The 20553-nt window shown below is 44.0% G+C and overlaps 1 protein-coding gene and 1 pseudogene across 1 annotated transcript; one reads left to right on the forward strand and one right to left on the reverse strand.

Moving 5' to 3' along the window:
• Positions 1-2311: 2311 nt before the first annotated feature.
• LOC140582227 (nicotinamide/nicotinic acid mononucleotide adenylyltransferase 3-like) lies at positions 2312-9079 on the reverse strand (annotated as a pseudogene).
• LOC140582228 (nicotinamide/nicotinic acid mononucleotide adenylyltransferase 1-like) lies at positions 8963-15461 on the forward strand. The gene is made up of 5 exons (XM_072706455.1): positions 8963-9425; positions 11651-11759; positions 12015-12198; positions 12309-12603; positions 13625-15461. Exons 1-5 carry the CDS (start codon positions 9423-9425, stop codon positions 14237-14239), a joined length of 1206 nt encoding a protein of 401 aa, XP_072562556.1. The 5' UTR covers positions 8963-9422; the 3' UTR covers positions 14240-15461.
• The last annotated feature ends 5092 nt before the right edge of the window (positions 15462-20553 follow it).

Consider the following 20553-nt stretch of genomic DNA (forward strand, 5'->3'; position numbering starts at 1 on the left):
TTCCGCCTGGGCCGCTGCGCTGGGGTGCGTGGGTTTGGGGGCGTGGGCTCTATCTGCTGGGGCCGCTGCTCCGGCTCCCGGGCGGGTGGTCGCCCGCATGCTGGGGGGCCTGGTCTGCCCGGGCCCGTTGCCTGGTGGGGACGGGTCGTTGTCTGCCGTTGGCGATTCCGGCGCGGGGCCCTCGGGCACTGTGGGGTGGTTTGGGGGGGGCGGTGGGGGGAGCCTCTGCCTCGCCTGGGGGGGGGGCTGGGGTGGCCGGGGGGCGGGGGTCACCCCGCCTGGCTGGTCCGGCTCCCCGTTTGCCGGGGGGGTCTGGGGTTGTCCCGTCCTTGGCCGCTAGCTGGGGTCTCATCGGGCGTGGTGGGGTGGGTCTCTCCCGGTCTGCGCCTGGGGGGGGGGGGGCGTTCCCTGCTGCTGGGCTGCCTGTGCCGCCCCTGAACACCTCGGTTGGCCGTCCCTGCCGGCTGTGCGGGGTCAGGGATGGGGACTAATCGGGGCCAGTCGGGGATCTGGCCCCGGTGCCGGGGGGGGCCCACTCCTGGCACGCCCTTATTGCTCCCCTGGGTCCAACACCACATTTCACACAACACTAGGGCCTTGAGGGGCGGTGGGGAGGTGCGCCGAGACACTGCCCCTCAATTTTTACTTACATGTTAGACACCACATGACACTAGGGCTGAGGAGGTGGGTTGAGGCAGGTGGGGCTCTGCCGTCTGCCAGCGGTGGGGTGCCCATGCCTCAACTGCTCGCCCACTTTTTGCACCTTAGTCATATACGCAGTCCATATTACATTAGGGCCTTGGGGGTGCGGGGAGGGGGATGGGGGACTCTGCCATCTGCCAGTGGTGGGGCCCTCATACCCGAACTGCACCCACTAATTTTAATGCATTGTAGACATAAACACACAACTCTCTCACACATGTACATGCACACTTCACACCAACATGGGTCAGGGAGGGGATGGGGGCTGAGGGGCCCCCCCTAACTCTCTGTCTCTGGCCCTGTGCTGGTGGGGTGGCCCGCCGGGGGGAAGACCCATCATGGGGGGGTTCGGGTGGCCCTGGCGGGTATGGGCGGCCTCCTCTCTTGGGCCGCGGGCCGGGTGGTGCTTGGCTCTGCTGCGCCGTGGTGGGGCCCTGGCGGGCGGTCCGGGGAATCTTGGGACACTCTGGGCCCTGCTAGGCGGATTGGGGGGTTCGGTCTGGGCTGGGCGGGGTGTCTGCCGCTCCCTGGTCGCCGCGGGTCCGCTCCCGGGTGGGGGGGGGGCTCTTTGTATGGGCCCCCCTTGGATCATCCTGCAGTGTTGGGGGGGAGGCGTGCCGGGTCGCTGCGGTGGGCGGCGGCCCGTCCTCCCGGGGGACGGGCTGGGGGGGCTGGGGCTCCCCCGGTGTGTGGGGGGCCGTCCGCCGGGGGGTGGGGGGGGTGGTCCCGGTGGGTGGGGCCCTTCGGCCCTGGACCCGCCTGCCCCGGTGGGGTGGTTGCGGGTGGGGCTGGGGGGCTCGCCGCCCGTCCTCCCTCTGCGGGCCTCCCTGTGCGGGGGTTGGCGCCCCCTTAGTCCCTCGCGGGCTCCCTCTCGGGTTGGGCGGGTGGTTGTCTCTGGGATGCGTGGCTGTGGGCCCTTGTGCCGGGGGGGCAGTAGGGTGGCTTCGGTTGCCTGGTTCTCCTGCCTTCGCCTTGGGCCTGGGGGGGGGGGGGGTGCTGCCGCCTCCCCTGACGGCATTAAATGCCAGCACATCCAATGACAAATCAGGTCACACCTACACTTGCACATGCATACAAGACTGGTTGAGCGATCAATATCATTATTATTATTACTTTTTAGGGTATGTTATAGATTTAGGAATTGAAATATACATATATAACGGTACGATTACGTGTGTGTATGCTACATATGTATAATACCGATTTGTATTAATTATTATTAGTATCACTGATGTTGTTATAATTCTTGTTGTTTGATGAGTGTTATGTTTCTTATGGTTGTTTGTATTCTGTATTCCCCTATACTTCATCTTTTTTCCATCCCGCCTACATTATTAGTGTTATTTCTGTATACCTTTTTTTTTTTTTTTCCTCTCTCCCCCTCTCCCCATGGTGATTGATGTCTGTTATTGTTACGCTTGTTGTTTTTGTACCCCCCCTGTTTTTCTCCTTTTCCACGGTACTGGTGAGTTCGGAGCGGCCACAATCTTTACTCTTGAATGTAATGTAAAATAAAGTTGTCCTCCGAAGAGGGGGGGGGGTGGTGGGCAATATTAAAAAAAAAAAAAAAAAAAAAAAAAAAAAAAAAAAAAAAAAAAGAAATGGCAAGATGACGAGGCTACAGACGGGCAGAGTGGCAGTGGGGGGGCTGGCCTCAGTCATACTTCCCTGCATGTTTCTGCAGAGGAGCCGACATAACATCTGCGTTCCTCTGCTCATTCTCAGCGGTGTAGAGGCGCCGCTGCCGGATGTAGCTGAGGACCGGTTGAGGCAGCAGGTTCTGCACAGTCTGACCACACTGCAGCATGCGGGGGGATGTCTGCGCTCGACTCCTTGACCGTCGACTCGCACACCATGTGGATGTTGTGGAAATGTGGCCGGAGGTCGTCGGAGCCCTGAATAATGGCCTCCAGGTCGGATCCATCGTCGGTGATGCACACCAGTCCAAAGTTTTTGATGATCTCCTCGATGTGCTCGAGCTTCCACAGCCCCGGCACCACAAAGGAGTTCAGCATGTCAGCACCACAGAGAAGCATCAACCGTGGCCCGTCACGAAGACAGGAAGCATCGACAGACATACACATGGATAATTCACTTGGCAGTGGATAACAAACTAAATTCCACCAGCTTGTGATCTGAGATTCCAACGAATGAACCAGATGTACCGTCATGGTTCTGGACGGCACGGGAACGGGAACGAGGCATGGTGCACAAAGAAGGGGCGGACGACCCACTTGCGGCTCCAGCAAACAAAACAGGGTTTATTAAACAAAACTGAAAACACTATAAACACAACTAAACCAAAAAGACCACAAGGGGTCAAAAACAGAAAGGGGAATAAACAAGACTAAATAACAAAAACCGAATACACACAGAACACTGAAAATATCAAAACCATCAACCAACGATAATCATACACATAGACGCGACGCGACGCGATGAACCAGCGGGGAACAGAACAAAAGGCAGGAACTAATATACTACAAGGGTAACGAGACTAACACAGGACAGGTGAGGCTAATTAACAAAACCAAGGAAACAGGGCACAGGTGAAACCAATAAACTCAAAAGGAACTGAAAACAGGGAAACTAGGAACTGACCAAGGAAACGGAAACTAAACACTGGAATTAAACATGGGGCACACAATCAGGGGCACAAGGAACATAACCAAAACCAACTACAAAATCAGACATAAGAACTAAAGGAACTCAAATGAAACACTAGGGAGCCAAAATACCAAAATAGGAGGTGGGATTCAAACACACGACAGAAGGATACTCAGAACAGAAGGGTATACAGACAACCACATGCGCAACACATTGAGCCACAAGACCAGACAGGTAACAGGGGAAACTCAAAGACAAAACATGAAGGACGGGATGACCAGCAATGCCTGCTGGTCAAACGGGGAAGGGACACGGAAGGAGCACAGCAGGGGCCGACCCTGACATGTACATACATTCTGTACACCGGTGGAACAAACAAGATCCAAGGTATGACCCTTATCATGCGTTGGAAAATCAATATGCTGCACAAAACTGAAAGAATTCAGTACTGAACACAGCTCACTAGCCGATGGACAGTCAGTATCCACATGAATATTAAAATCACCAAGCAAAATCACAGCGGTAGACATGCCACAAACAAGACTAAGCATCTCATTGAGATCAAGGAAAAAATTAGGGTGAGGCTTCGGAGGTCTGTAGATTAATATGACGTGCAACGGAGCCTTTCCAGCAATTTTACAAGCCAGATATTCAAAGGATGTAATCCCATGAAACTCAACAATTGCGGTTTTAACACAGTCACGGTGTATCACGGCTAGACCACCACCCCTGCCCGTCAGACGGGGTTTACAAAGAAAACTATAACCCAGAGGTGTAAGTCGATTTAGGTGCAAGTTATCTTCTGGTTTCTGCCATGTTTCCACAAGCAGCAACATGTCCAGATTTTTAGCAACAGTCAGGTCGTTGAGGAAAGCAGTCTTATCCGTCAGCGACCTACAGTTCAGGAGCGCACAGCGGAGAGTGTGTAGTCCTTCGTTATGCCAGTCTAGTTCCTGGGAGAGCAGTTCCTGCCGGTGATGCCTGGGAGCAGATGTTAAAGATCAGTTCAGCCAACAGGGGGTGTAATAGTCAAAGGAAAGGACTCATAGTTGAAAGATGGGGCCCTTCTTTCACCCTTAGGGCGAGCTCACCTTAGCACTTTGACTGTCTCCAGCCATTCGGCCTGCCTGCTCTCCCAGCTGTCCACCTCAATCCAGCTGTGGTTCTCTACCGCCAGCTTGGCCATTTCCACCCGATGGCTGGCCTCGATCAGGCCCTTCTCGTTGTAGCCATCGCCCACTGGTGATATGATCCCCTTCACAACTTCATAATGTCCTGGGGAAGCCAAGCACAGCACAGGTGTCCTATGTTGAGTATGGTTCATACTTTTTAACAAAGTAAGTTTCACATTTAAACTCTGTGGAGCTAAAAGTTAACACGCTATGAACCAGCAAAGAGGCTGGGTATGTCATACTTAATGTTCCCAAAAAATTACAACTTTTTATATAAAAAATCAAGTTGGCATAAGCATTTTGTTAGTAGCTTATGACAGGCCAGTGCGCCGTGTATGAAGGCTAGCAGGCGGAGTACCTTTGATCTGCAGGTGCTCACGTGCCAGTTCAAACATGCGCAAGTGCATGTTTGTGACTGGGTTGTAGGAGCCACAAGACAGCAGCACCACATTGGTTTTCTTTGGTACCTGCAGAAAATGCATTGGGAAACATTACAAAATTACACTACATGTAGTCACATGCAGTTTTCTGAATGGGCAGAAGGACAGGGTCCAGTGACAGCACCAGTCTGCTAGTGACCTTCCAACTATCAGCCAGATGCTTCAGCTTCTTACTCCAACTTCTTAGTTTTATAATAATATTTAATGATAGAAATAAACGAGGTACAAGGAACTCAGTCGATATATTACATACCAAACTTAAAACCAGCTACCAGGGAAAATCGAAATCGACATGTTGATTTTTTGCATATGTAAAATCGACATGTTGATTTTTTTGCATCTAAAGGCGTGCAAATTTGATGTCATTTTTGCCCTCGTTGGTCTTCCATACGAAATAGCAAAAACAAGTTGTAGAACTTCGAAGCTTCCAACGTCAGTCACATGGCAATTGCTTTCCGTCTTTTTGATTCGTCCGCACACGCAGTTAAGTTCGTCACACGACTGTGGGCGTGGTTTACTGGAGCTGGGTTCAAAAGTGCATGCACGCGTTCGAAGCTTCCAGTGTCCTCAGTCACATTGTAACTGCTGGTCAAGTACAATGTCTCGGAAACGTCCCATCGCTAGCGCTAAGTGCGCTGACACTGCACGGAGCTTTGATGAGGTATTTTGTTGCCCGAGTGCTTAAATACACGGAGTGCTGTACATGTGTTGATTACAAATGGAGATGATCGGTTCATTTGGGATTGTATCTCGTTTGGGCAAAAAGCCAACAAGACCTATTATCTTCCGCTTTGATTGATGTTCTGGTAGTAAAGCGTTAGAGTTTTTATTTTGTTTTATATGAGATATGCGATGAAACTACGTCTGTTCTATTCATGTTCACAATAACTTCGAATTAGGATAGGCAGTCGTCCCAGAGCAAAAATTTGCTGCTCAAAGCTTGCTCTTCTACAGCTCAGGAAACAAAATTGAGATTCTGATTTCAGCCTCATTTTAGTTTCCATTTTGTGTGGTTTGTTTCTGATATGTTTCTCCTAAAATTCACTAGGAGAAATAGATGAGACAGGACAACTAGCAACAGGAGTCATACTTGAGACTTAAGGGAGATGGCTCACTAAACTCAACTCAGTCTTATTAATGGCTCATTTTTTCTCCTTAGTAAAAGAAAATGAGCAGTACTAGAGCCACTACGGAGAAACAAATCCCCACACCCACACATACACACAAAATCAATATTACAGTAATGGACACTTTTATAAATGCTGAAACAATTAAGGCCTTTATTAAAACAGCCAAGTTTACAACACTTTGCACATTGGCACATTAATTTTTAACAGATGAATAGCATATTACCACAAATTTAGTGTCCATCACTACAATGCAAACGCTCCAAATCCTACCAAATACAGAACCCACCCACTGGTATTGTGTGTGGGTCATTGGTATTGCCTGAGAACATTGAGGCTGGTACAATGGCTGAGTAACAGGCAATGACCGTGTAGGTTGAGGCTGATACTGTGGGTGGGTAGAAGGAGATGACTGAGCAGGTGGAGGCTGGGACTGTAGCTTATAAGGCAGAGGTGACTGAATAGGTGGAGGCTGGTTGACACTGTACGCCACAGAAATTGGGTATTGCTGTGCAGAGGTGGATTGAACTACCTGAGGCAGTGATGGGAGGTTGTAGAATCTCTCAGCAGCAGCATCTTTTGTTTTTATGTCCTTCCTTGTGCCCTTCTTAGCATCCACCGTCTTGTCAGCTGTTCCAATATAGTCCACTGTGGCACTGTAGAACTTGTTGTCAGACCATCTTGCCAGTACTACATCTCCTGGCTTCAGATCTCTGAAGCAAGCAATGGGTTTATCATCTTTCTGTAATATATCACCTTAAAAAATTCTTAAAAAGCCTTAAAAATTTTTGTAGTGTATCCATCCTCAAATGTCAAAAACACAAAAAGACCTTAAAATGAAGACAGAGTGAATAATGGAGATTTTACTACATCTTAATTTATAAACTACTCAAAACAGGGTAGGGTGATGCCTAATGAACTGTCATATCACAATGTTCAAAATGAAACAACGTGATGAACGATGGCATCATCTCAGAGTATGGGGAGATAGGTAGTATACAGAGTACTGAGGAAAACCAGTGTTCACAATAAAAGTTAAAATCAACAGAAAGCTGCCGTCTTTCCTGTGCGATACAGACCCAATTCACTGCAGCCAGAGCCTATTACTCAGCATTCAACCTCCTGCTCTCCATCATTACTTTTATGGTTTTGTTGCAGCCAAATTCACAATATAGTTGGTTCCATTAGCATATTTCTGTGCCTGTTGTCAGACAATGTTGTATGAAACAGTGTTTTATCATAGCCCAAATCATATGAATATGGGCATGTCCATGTTAGTTGGCTTTGGGTCTGTTATTTCAGTATATAATGTTACAATGATTTAATATGCTGCAAATGAAACAGCTTCTTATGTTTATTTATAATTCATGTATGCTACCAGGTAGAGTGCACTCAGTCCACTGTGGCCCCCACCCTAGATACTAGGTATCATCTAAGATTTTGGTTGCCATATCACCAAAATTAAAAGTTAAAATAAAAAGATTTTAAGAAATAGTATAAAAGAGTTGTGCAGTAATGTAAGAATAATTCAATTACCATCTTGGTCATCTTTGGATGAGCCAGGATTTTGTTCATAAAGTCTCATCTTCTTTGGTGGGTAGCGTGCTCTTTTGGGCAAATCTTTTTCCCCTGGCAGGCATTCCAATCTGTGAATAACAGTACAGTATTTCAATTTTAAAGTGGTTCTTATGTTAATTCAGCTTCAATTCTTTTAATTTAATATTAAAAGTACATCTCATAAGTTGTTGCAGCAATTTTTGGTTGATACCATTTGCTACACAGTTTTGGAACTGAATTTAACCATATTATAACAGAAAAGACATTGACATTATATCAGTGTCCATTCATCCGATGAGTAGTTGTAGCACGTCAAAGTGGACCAAATTTTTTGAAACGACGGGAAAGCACGAAAATCTCAACATAAATTACAAATTCGAAAACGAGCCAGGAAAGGGGTTTCTCCTCTACACCATAAGAGGGAATCACCATGGAATACCCAAAAACAGTCAATCCACAGCCGAGTTTTTGGGGGAAGCCCATGAGCAACGTATCAAGCGCCCAGCAGGTGCAGCTGGAGAAAAAGGCCGCCGCCGATCGCGGGGATTGTAACATACCTAATATTATTACTTATACAAAATACGTCTACGAATTTTTTAAAAAGATTTTTAATTAACAAAAATCGTTTACATATAACAAACATGTTAGATTAGAAATGCATATTCAGATAGATAGTGACGTTCTCTTAACCTTTATTATTTTACCTCGACAAAGTCACATTTTTAGCTCAAATGGCGATTATGTTTTATTGATTCTAACTCTATTTAGCTCTATAACAACATATTTGCTGGGCCGGCTCGATTTTCATAATTATTACCTTGATAAATCTACAGTATTAAGGATTTTACTTTTCCAATTAGCATTTAATTGCAGGCCTAATCACATTATGAAATACTGCGATGTAATTTTTCAATATGTGCAGCCCTACATTGATGGCTAAATTAATTCGTTAGTCTTAATACGCAATTGTAATTCCAGTTTTGAAACAAGACAAAAACTAATTTCTCATCTATTTAACAATAAAATCTTGACGCTTCTTAAAATTTCTACCGTAGTTTTAACGTCATTAACGGATTAATACGCGAATAAGCCAGCGACCCTATTTATCTCAGCAGGGCTCGCGACCAACTGAGAGCTAGGCGTACGTACTGTACACCTATCCAAAGTTACAAACCTGTGATTAATGGGTGCGAAAATCAACGCATCTTGCATATGTCGGATTCTAATGATTAAGTTACAGCTATAACTGAAAAGCTACAACCTCCATTAAAATAGAGTATTTCGGCCGAAGTCGTCGGCTTCCCGCAGTCTTCAGAAGACAGCCTGCAGTAATTACTATTTGCCGCACATGCCGACCAGATTTCAAAAAGTATTGTAACCAACATAAATACAAAACTTCACTCAAATTATATTCAACAAAAAATTATCTTTCTTTCTTTTACGAGGCAGTACCTCTCTCCTTCGTCCCTCGCATCTTTCGCGCTCACTTAACGGTCACAGCTTAAGTCAGCCTAATTTGTAAATTAACCAATCACGATGCACCATGTGTAATAGATAGCGCTCTTCACCAATGACATTTTCTAATTCTGACATTGTGCCTATACAGTACATCAGCCAGAAGGTTCACAGTTCAGAGCTTTTTGCGCCAAGTTTGTACAACTTCAGAAAGCGGTAAGTGGATATAAAGCCATTAAATATTACTTTTACCCAAGAATGAATAATTAAATTTTTGTAGTAGTACGCAAGTGTAGGTATGTTGAATTCGATTGTACTCAGAGGTAGGAAAAAGTATCTGCGACTGGTGAATCAGTGGGAAGATGGTATGTACATATAAGTAGGCTAATTATAAGTACATTTACTCAAGTACTTAAGTACAATTCTAAGATACTTTTACTTTAGTTCAGTATTTTTATTTCATGGCACATCTAATTCGACTAGATTTCAGGGACAAATATTGAATTTCAATGGTAGTGGGATAAGTCTTTTTTTTAAACACATATACTGTATAGACTATTGACTAAGGCTGGGCAATATATCGACTTTTTACGATATGTCGATATGTTTTCATACGGGATATATGATGAGACAATATCGTTTATATCGATATAGTTAAAGTTGCTTTAAAATTATACTCGTAGAGCCGCTAATCCGCCTGTTTCTCCTCACCCTGTCCGTCTCTTGCAAAACTGTGCCTGCCCCTCTCCCCTCTCCGAACACAATCCACCCCTCCTCTCAAAAAGTAAGGCCATTTGAACACTAAACATATCTTCTTACAAATTATTATTGTTGTTAATGATTGCGTAACAGGCCTATGTTGTGTGAGGATTCAAGGTGGCAAAATGGAAGACATTTTCATATAGAAAACTTTAAGTGAGAGCCAACCAGGAGGTTAAAAAAATATATAAGAACGGATTTTATTTTGAAATTGCACTGCGTTGAAATAGTAATTATATCGCACTGACAAATGAGTCTAAGGCTACGTTCACACTGCCATGCTGAAGTAACTCAAATCGGATTTTTTGCCTTAATGTGACACAGATCTGGGGTGAGTTTCCCGAAGCCTTCTTAACACTACAGTACGTCGTTCGTTAGTTATATCTTTTAACACAGAACTTAAGAACGACGTAGCGTTAAGAACGCTTCGGGAAACTCACCCCTGATCTTTTCAGGGCTGTGTGGACACGCAAATGAAACTATTTGGGGAAATGAATCTGTTCAAACTAAAATGGAAGGAACCTATCGTAATATAGTAGTATTTGAAATAATTGCCACGTGGCTACAATGCCAAAGAAAAATAAAGAGCCTGAAGTCAAAGTTTAAAGAGGCAAAAGACTCGAATTAGCTCAGCGGTCACGGCCGCACAACGTGCCAATTTTACGACCAGCTTTTTACCCGTGTAAAAAGTCGTGTAAAAACGTATCAATGTGCGCATGCGTGACGTTTCGGAGGACTGATGCGTTCATGATACAGTTCACATGTACTTATGAATGTGAACCGTCAAGATAGACAAATCCGATCTGAGCAAAAAATCGGAATTGAACAATGTGGCTGGCAGTGTGAATGTAGCCTTAAACTCTGTTTTATGAGGTGGTCCATGAAACATAACTGAATTATGTCTCATGGGATACTTACAGAAAATATAGTTATTACCAATAACTATACCAATACCAGCTTTGCAGCATATAAAGTCATTTTGAATTCATTCAGCCTATAACAGAATATTAAAAATTATAAACAAATTGTGTGGAGGATAATGAGATCAACTTAAGATATTATTATATATGCATTAAAGGCAGAGAAATTAGTATGATCGAGACATAGGAAAGAAGTTGGGATGAGAATGGAATAAGTTCATAGGGAGCACTCTTGGTTTTCTCTGCCTGAGATCAAAAAGAGACACAAAAGCTGAGAAAATATGAGAATTATTTTAGACCTTGATGAAATCTCATTTGAAACTTAAAAGGAGTCTAATTTGAGATTTTGTGCATCTTTTTGCTCAGGAGAATAAAATGAGAAACAGGAGAAATAAGCCATAGTCTCGTTATGGTTTCTCACAGACCTCATACTTGTCTAGGAGAAATAAAGGAAATATATTTGAGAGCTCTTTTCTAATTTTCTTTTCCTCTGGGTGATCACTTTGAAAATCACAAAAAGTGTCACTTGTGCTGTAATTTGGATCGCAACTGAAATGCATAATTTAAGGTTGCTCAGTAGTGTGGTGCATTATGTCCTTATCTATAAACAGATTTCTGTTATGGAAATCACTTTCAGAATTCTGTTGAGGGAAATATTCAATGGAGTATTACGGATTATTGTTGGATTAAGTACTGAAACATTATTATAAAACTAAGAAGTTGGAGTAAGAAGCTGAAGCATCTGGCTTGTTTTGGTGTATCACTCACTGGGTTAAGACCTTAGGCTGATAGTTGGAAGGTCACTAGCAGACTGGTGCTGTCACTGGACCCTGTCCTTCTGCCCATTCAGAAAACTGCATGTGACTACATGTAGTGTAATTTTGTAATGTTTCCCAATGCATTTTCTGCAGGTACCAAAGAAAACCAATGTGGTGCTGCTGTCTTGTGGCTCCTACAACCCAGTCACAAACATGCACTTGCGCATGTTTGAACTGGCACGTGAGCACCTGCAGATCAAAGGTACTCCGCCTGCTAGCCTTCATACACGGCGCACTGGCCTGTCATAAGCTACTAACAAAATGCTTATGCCAACTTGATTTTTTATATAAAAAGTTGTAATTTTTTGGGAACATTAAGTATGACATACCCAGCCTCTTTGCTGGTTCATAGCGTGTTAACTTTTAGCTCCACAGAGTTTAAATGTGAAACTTACTTTGTTAAAAAGTATGAACCATACTCAACAAAGGACACCTGTGCTGTGCTTGGCTTCCCCAGGACATTATGAAGTTGTGAAGGGGATCACATCACCAGTGGGCGATGGCTACAACGAGAAGGGCCTGATCGAGGCCAGCCATCGGGTGGAAATGGCCAAGCTGGCGGTAGAGAACCACAGCTGGATTGAGGTGGACAGCTGGGAGAGCAGGCAGGCCGAATGGCTGGAGACAGTCAAAGTGCTAAGGTGAGCTCGCCCTAAGGGTGAAAGAAGGGCCCCATCTTTCAACTATGAGTCCTTTCCTTTGACTATTACACCCCCTGTTGGCTGAACTGATCTTTAACATCTGCTCCCAGGCATCACCGGCAGGAACTGCTCTCCCAGGAACTAGACTGGCATAACGAAGGACTACACACTCTCCGCTGTGCGCTCCTGAACTGTAGGTCGCTGACGGATAAGACTGCTTTCCTCAACGACCTGACTGTTGCTAAAAATCTGGACATGTTGCTGCTTGTGGAAACATGGCAGAAACCAGAAGATAACTTGCACCTAAATCGACTTACACCTCTGGGTTATAGTTTTCTATGTAAACCCCGTCTGACGGGCAGGGGTGGTGGTCTAGCCGTGATACACCGTGACTGTGTTAAAACCGCAATTGTTTAGTTTCATGGGATTACATCCTTTGAATATCTGGCTTGTAAAATTGCTGGAAAGGCTCCGTTGCACGTCATATTAATCTACAGACCTCCGAAGCCTCACCCTAATTTTTTCCTTGATCTCAATGAGATGCTTAGTCTTGTTTGTGGCATGTCTACCGCTGTGATTTTGCTTGGTGATTTTAATATTCATGTGGATACTGACTGTCCATCGGCTAGTGAGCTGTGTTCAGTACTGAATTCTTTCAGTTTTGTGCAGCATATTGATTTTCCAACGCATGATAAGGGTCATACCTTGGATCTTGTTTGTTCCACCGGTGTACAGAATGTATGTACATGTCAGGGTCGGCCCCTGCTGTGCTCCTTCCGTGTCCCTTCCCCGTTTGACCAGCAGGCATTGCTGGTCATCCCGTCCTTCATGTTTTGTCTTTGAGTTTCCCCTGTTACCTGTCTGGTCTTGTGGCTCAATGTGTTGAGCATGTGGTTGTCTGTATACCCTTCTGTTCTGAGTATCCTTCTGTCGTGTGTTTGAATCCCACCTCCTATTTTGGTATTTTGGCTCCCTAGTGTTTCATTTGAGTTCCTTTAGTTCTTATGTCTGATTTTGTAGTTGGTTTTGGTTATGTTCCTTGTGCCCCTGATTGTGTCTTTACATGTTTAATTCCAGTGTTTAGTTTCCGTTTCCTTGGTCAGTTCCTAGTTTCCCTGTTTTCAGTTCCTTTTGAGTTTATTGGTTTCACCTGTGCCCTGTTTCCTTGGTTTTGTTAATTAGCCTCACCTGTCCTGTGTTAGTCTCGTTACCCTTGTAGTATATTAGTTCCTGCCTTTTGTTCTGTTCCCCGCTGGTTCGTCGCGTCGTGTCTATGTTTATGATTATCGTTGGTTGATGGTTTTGATATTTTCAGTGTTCTGCGTGTATTCGGTTTTTGTTATTTAGTCTTGTTTATTCCCCTTTCTGTTTTTGACCCCTTGTGGTCTTTTTGGTTTAGTTGTGTTTATAGTGTTTTCAGTTTTGTTTAATAAACCCTGTTTTGTTTGCTGGAGCCGCAAGTGGGTCGTCCGCCCCTTCTTTGTGCACCATGCCTCGTTCCCGTTCCCGTGCCGTCCAGAACCATGACGGTACATCTGGTTCATTCGTTGGAATCTCAGATCACAAGCTGGTGGAATTTAGTTTCAGTTATCCACTGCCAAGTGAATTATCCATGTCTATGTCTGTCGATGCTTCCTGTCTTCGTGACGAGCCACGGTTGATGCTTCTCTGTGGTGCTGACATGCTGAACTCCTTTGTGGTGCCGGGGCTGTGGAAGCCCGAGCACATCGAGGAGATCATCAAAAACTTTGGACTGGTGTGCATCACCGACGATGGATCCGACCTGGAGGCCATTATTCAGGGCTCCGACGACCTCCGGCCACATTTCCACAACATCCACATGGTGTGCGAGTCGACGGTCAAGGAGTCGAGCGCAGACATCCCCCGCATGCTGCAGTGTGGTCAGACTGTGCAGAACCTGCTGCCTCAACCGGTCCTCAGCTACATCCGGCAGCGGCGCCTCTACACCGCTGAGAATGAGCAGAGGAACGCAGATGTTATGTCGGCTCCTCTGCAGAAACATGCAGGGAAGCATGACTGAGGCCAGCCCCCCCACTGCCACTCTGCCCGTCTGTAGCCTCGTCATATTGCCATTTCTACCTTCCCATTTGTTTGGGATCTCCTGTTACGCGCCGCTGCAAGCTTGGCTCCGCCCACAGGTCTCGTCTGCAGCACGCCCTCCGTTTGGCCTTTGCTCCGCCCAGGACTTACCAATGCACCCTCCGTCATTTCCGGCTCCTTGACCTGAAAAGCCGAAGACAATTCGAGAGCTCTGCTCATTGCTTGATTATTATTGGTTTACTTTATTGGTTTGATTATGGTGTATGACAGACACGTCCTGCACATTCTCCACTTAACGTCAGTGGCTCAGCTGTGGAGATTGTGGAGAGCACCAAGTTCCTTGGGGTGCACATCACCGAGGAACTTGCATGGACGACCAACAGCACCTCCCTCACCAAGAAAGCCTAGCAGAGACAACACTTCCTGCGGCGGCTGAAATGAGCGAGCCTTCCCCTCCCATCCTCACTACGTTCTATAGAAGCACCATTGAGAGCGTTCTAACCAGCTGCATCACCGTCTGATACAGAAACGGCAACGTTTCCGATCGCAAGTACCTGCAGAGGATAGTTAGAAGAGCTGAGAATATCATCGGGGTGCCACTGCCCTCACTACAAGACACATTCACCACAAGGACAGTTCGAAAAGCCTGCAGCATTGTGCAGGACTCCTCACACCCTCACATGAACCGTTTACCCTGCTGCCATCCAGGAGGAGAATCTGCAGCATCACAGCCAGGCTGCACGACAGTTTTTATCCTCAGGCTGTCAGGCTTCTCAACACCATGCTACCCCCCAGGGTCCTCCAATCTACCTCAACCCTCTCGTAACCCACCTGACCTACACTGTTTTCCTATTTTTTTTTAAAAAAAATTTACATTTTAAACTGACCCTGCTGCTACATATATGCCCTCTGATATTATACTTATACGTTGTTATACTGTATTTTCACATGTATCGTACTGTATTTATACTGTATTTGCACATAGATATATTTTATTCATACCGTACTTGCACAAAAAATCATTTTGCACAAACAATCTTACTTTGCACTTTGCTTCTGCGCCAGAAAGCTGTTAGCGTTTACTGCACTTAAAATGCTTCTCAGTTCATTTGCACTCTTCTTGTCTTGCACAGAATCTCTACTGTATATATTCCGTATACTTGTATACGGAAAGATGACAATAAAGTTCAGTTTGACTTTGACAGTTTTGGTTATTGCTTTTCTGATTTTTGCCCTTTTGTACTTTTGCTTTGGTTTGATTGTATTTCTGGTTTTTGATCTCCTGCCTGTTTACTGGATTACTCTTTTGCTCGCCCCCTCGGACACTGTGTTTTCAGACTGTGTGTATGTTTGCGTGTATGAGTGGACCGGTGTGTACAGAGTGGCTGCCATTTTTTTTTCTTGTGAAGCACAAAAATGGCCACAAATCAGTAGGACTGGTGTGGATCCCTTGTTACGTGACCCACTTAGTGGCGACACATTTAGGGTTATATTCCATAAGACCTGGTTACTAGTGACATCCAATATTAGGTCTATTAAACACTGCAGCTACACAGAACCAGCCAGGCGACAGCTAAATGTGCAAGAAGACTCCATTCTGGAACCCGAAGTCAGAAAATTACATTTCAGGGAAAAGTAGTTCAACTCGTCATACTCACCGAGTGAAACCATATAGGCATCAAAATTAACATTAATGACCATGTCCCAGGTACCACTGATGTTAACGGACATATTGATGGATATTGCTGGTTGCTGAATTACCCACACAAACTTACTCAGATCACCTCGGTGAAAACGATATTACGAATCTCACATACAAAAACATTTAAAATAGGGTCAAACGAGGTCGCAGTCGACTTTTTTTTTTTTATGGACAACAGGTGAACTTCGAAGTAGTTCCATTACAACTTAATTGTGAGCTTTCGTGCACTACTACTTAATTATAATTGCTACTTAATTAGCCTACTAGTAATTAATAAACCAAGTCAAATAGTCTCAAAATAGGTTGCATGCATTTTACCTGTACGTCTGTATAATAATAGGGTGAGTTAAGCAAAAGTGGGACATCAGGTAAAGTGGGACATTTAAGCTTTGCCCTATGCTACTTTAAAGAAATCAACAACTTAAGAAAACAAACAGTGTATGATGCTACAATGGGGCTTGGTCTTCACCAACTGTCTTCATTTGTGTGAGATGTTTATGATGGATGTTCTCAGAATTTCAATGTGTAGCGCGACCGCACGGCAAGTGGACCGACAAACAAAATAACTCTTTCGAAAGATAAGGCTCTAGAAGCATATAATGGGTTATATTGTTTAAGATGTTGGTTTTTAGTAAAAGACAGCTGGAAATAGTCTTTAAAAAATAAAGCACATTCTTCAAAAAAATATATATTAATTTTTGTCGGCAAAATATACCAAGCAATGTTTCAAGGGGATTTAAAGACAATGATTTTATTTATGGTTTGGTCAATATTGCTTTGTGCAATTAAAGAATATGTTGCCTCTATATAAAAACACCACTGTCCCACTTTACCTAAACAAGCTCATCAAGAAATGGGAAGCGCCCCTTTATGTTTTATCCCATTTAACTCTTAAATATTGATTATAGATTGTCTAAATGTCCACACAAATGGTTTTCAAGACATTTTTCTAAATCATTTGCCGAAAAGTGTCCCACTTTTGCATAGTTCACCCTACTCAAAGAATCTGTTTAAAGCATTAACTGTAGAATAGGTGGTCTTTTTGGACCATAAAACAAAGTGGATGCGTGACACTCAACTGCGATGCTGATTCTGAGCAAAAGAGGCACACTGACGGCGAGATGAAAACACATTTCGGTGCTGGGCGGATCGAGGCACCGATGGAGCAGAGACACTGAGACTTGCTTGCCAGAGAAGACACGCACTTTATTGCCCGTCCTGAGACGGTCTATAACAGACACCCAAGGAGCACTAAAGCAGAAACGCAAATGGGAAACACAAGGTGGTCAGACGCCGAATGTACTGAAATAATCCAAAGACTGGAAACACAATAATGCTTATATTAACCAAACAAGACTTTTAGCTGACAATTTGAGGAATGGACAGGAAAAAATACTCTTTAAACAAATTCTATATAATGATGACTATTTTCTTTTTCTATTTTCTATGGTGCTTTAAAAAATGCCTCATACATTTCAGTGCATGATGAAGCATTCTTTCTGAAAACTTGTTTGCAGACTTGATCTTCACAGAACAGTTCCTGGAAAGGAAAAAGACAGATCTATTCATATGTGACACAGCTGTTCGAAGTGTTAATCTGAGTTTCAGGAAAAAAAAATAAGAGAAAACTACTAAAAGTTATATTCAATTCATTTGAAATATGATATACATACCTGTTGCTGTCTAGTAAAAATACAACACATGTGGCTCTGAAGGCCATGCCTACATTAATGTTCCCTTCATCACTGAAAAAACATCATAATATATCTGAGTCAGTACTTAAACCCAGCAAACAAATATTCTTCACCTGCATTCATGGCCAACCTACAGTGTAATACAGGGGAATACATTTGTAAATCACCTATCCATTTTCAATCACTCATTCTGGACAGGGTTGTGATGGGGAAACTCTACACACATGTTGTGGAGCCAAGATTCAAACTGTTCCTGAAGGTGTGAAACGACAGTGCTATCCACTGAATAATGTTTTAAAAAAATATCTCTGCAATAGTAATTGTGTGCTTGTTGGTTAAATCTGATACATTTAAATTAGCAGAAATGCTGCTTTCAGTATTGCTTTATTGCATTACTAATGGCATTACAAAGACTGTTGCTGTTACCAGGTGAAGTCTATCATCCTGGATCCAGTGGGCCCAGCCACGGTTCATCTTCTCACCCGTTTGTATGCAAACCAGCGTGTTACTCTCCCATCTTACCACTGACTGCGAGGATGGACAGGAACAGGTCAGCAAATGATCATGTGCTTTGCCTGCATCATGGCGACTGCATTGATGAGTGCCGGACGAAGCCCGAGCAAAGCTATTAGTTACCGTTTAGGCAAGAAGCAGCAAACAGCATATCTAAGGCACCTGTGATTTCAACCAAGGAGACCTCAATAGATAGTTGACAAGTGTTTATTTGTTGAACAAATTTAAATGAGCATGTGAACAGTGATTTGGCGAAGCCCGTCTCTTGATCGTTGGTTCCATCGACTCAGAAGCTGACAGATCTGGCCGGGCGACCAGGCAGGAGGCGAAGGAGGTGGAGGGGAGGAGGCGGGAGAACGAATAGCTGTAAAGGAGTTAAAGAAGTGGGTTAGATTTACTCTTTATATAAAACCTGGACCGCTGTGATTGGACACGCTGGCGTTCATTAGGTCTCCTTGTTTGAACTTTCGCATTCACTTTCATGGCTTTAGCTGTTAATCAGAAGGTGTGGATAGCATTACAGTACAAACAATTCTGAAATAAATCGTGTCTGTTGGCTGCTCTCTCCCATACCTTGCAATGCCTTTCATCCAGTCCCTTGGTGAACTCCTCAAACTCCTCATTCAGCCTGAAGCAGAAGGAATAGTCCCTCAGGTGGCTGAGGGTCTTCACCACATAGACGTCCCCGTGCTGCTCCGCCACCTTCCTGTGCTTCACTTTGAGCTTTGAGGGCTACCTTACGCAGCACTGCCCTGATATCTGAAGGAGCAGAAGTGGTGAAGCACATTAATCCCCCACAGTGTGGCTGCCTGTGGATCTCAGCAACGCTTCCTCCCCGACTCCTTAGATGCAGAAAACACGACAGTGATGAACCTGTGATTAAAGGCCTTTTCTCAAGACTCATTCATCTGCACAAAAGGGTGAAGAGCAGGTCATTTGGAATAACAATCTCTGCTGAAGAGCTGTAATAATTTTAAAAGTGCTAGATGCATCAGCTGCTGCCCGGAGCACAAAACCTGGATCCCTGAGCAACGGAAAAAAGTAATATGGTCTAATGAGTAACTTCATTTTTCCTACATCCAGACAGGTTTGCCTTTGTCATTTATTTTCATATCAAGTAACTGGAAGCATTTCTTATTGAGTAACGGCACAGTTTAATAACACATTTTCAGATCTCCCATGAAATATTACTATAGCTAACCCATGTAGCTATAGTAATAAAAAAGTTACAATTCATAAGTAAACACTCAGAAATACTTTCATTATATTCTCCATCCCCAGTATTCCTAATGGTTGGAAATCTACTACATTACTATGCTATGTAATACTATGTAAGTAAAAATTTAAAAAACTGTATGCAAGTTGATACATTGTTTTTTATTCTGTGGAAAGATTGTTCTGCTTACCATATTTAGCAATGAATTATAAACATTTTTTTTTTCTCAAAGATATTTTTATTGATTTTAAACCTGAGAAAGACACCAGCAACAAAACAAAAAGCACACACGTTATTTCAAAAGACCTCACTAAATATGACCTCACTAAATTTGACCTCACTAAATATGACCTCACTAAATAAGTCAATTCTGAAAGGGTTGCATGAAGAAATCAGATAACATTGCAGTAGAGTATTATAGAAAAAAAAGATAATTTAGACATATTCAAAAAACAGTAATGATAACAAGGTGTGCAACTCTAAACCCAAAAACCTTACCACATAATAACCCCATCCTCTTGCCAGATTGACTAATTAAAAAGAACACGACGACAATATTGTTTCTGGAACCTTACTGGGTATTACTAATTGACGGAGTCTGAGACCGAAGACTTGAAAAATACTCCAGGAAGGGCCCCCATACCTTCTGACATTCTTTACTGGTATCACTAATCGAGTAGCGTATCTTTTCGAGGCTTAAACAGGACATAAGGTCCCTCATCCATTGAGCATGGGTGGGTGGAGCAGCACCTTTCCATCTGAGTAAGACTGCACGTCTGGCTAGAAGGGAAGCAAAGGATAGTGTCCGGCGTTTCACCGGGGTCAGACATGTATCAGCATCACTGAGGCCAAAGAGCGCGATTAAAGGGTCGGGGTGTATAGGCTGTTTGAGGACTAAGGACAGGGTTTGAAATATCCCCCTCCAGTATTCTTCAAGACTAGGACACGACCGGTACATGTGATTAAGCGAAGCATCCTCATTTCCACACTTGTCACAGCGGGGATCCACATTCGGGTAAATACGCGATAGTTTGACTTTGGACATTTGAACTCTGTGCACAACTTTAAACTGTAAAAGACAATGGCGGGCACATAAAGATGTTGAATTAACCAACTTAAATATTGAGTCCCAAGTGTCCTCACTCAATGACACGTTAAAATCCTGTTCC

The sequence above is a fragment of the Paramormyrops kingsleyae genome, chromosome 24 (assembly GCF_048594095.1).
Source record: "Paramormyrops kingsleyae isolate MSU_618 chromosome 24, PKINGS_0.4, whole genome shotgun sequence".
NCBI lineage: Eukaryota > Metazoa > Chordata > Actinopteri > Osteoglossiformes > Mormyridae > Paramormyrops > Paramormyrops kingsleyae.

Excerpts from the sequence above, each read along its gene's own strand:
- LOC140582228 (XM_072706455.1), top strand. Across the intron at positions 12,199-12,308 it reads GAGACAGTCAAAGTGCTAAG|GCATCACCGGCAGGAACTGC; the intron begins GTGAGCTCGCCC and ends ATCTGCTCCCAG. Across the intron at positions 12,604-13,624 it reads ACCGTGACTGTGTTAAAACC|TTAATAAACCCTGTTTTGTT; the intron begins GCAATTGTTTAG and ends TTTCAGTTTTGT.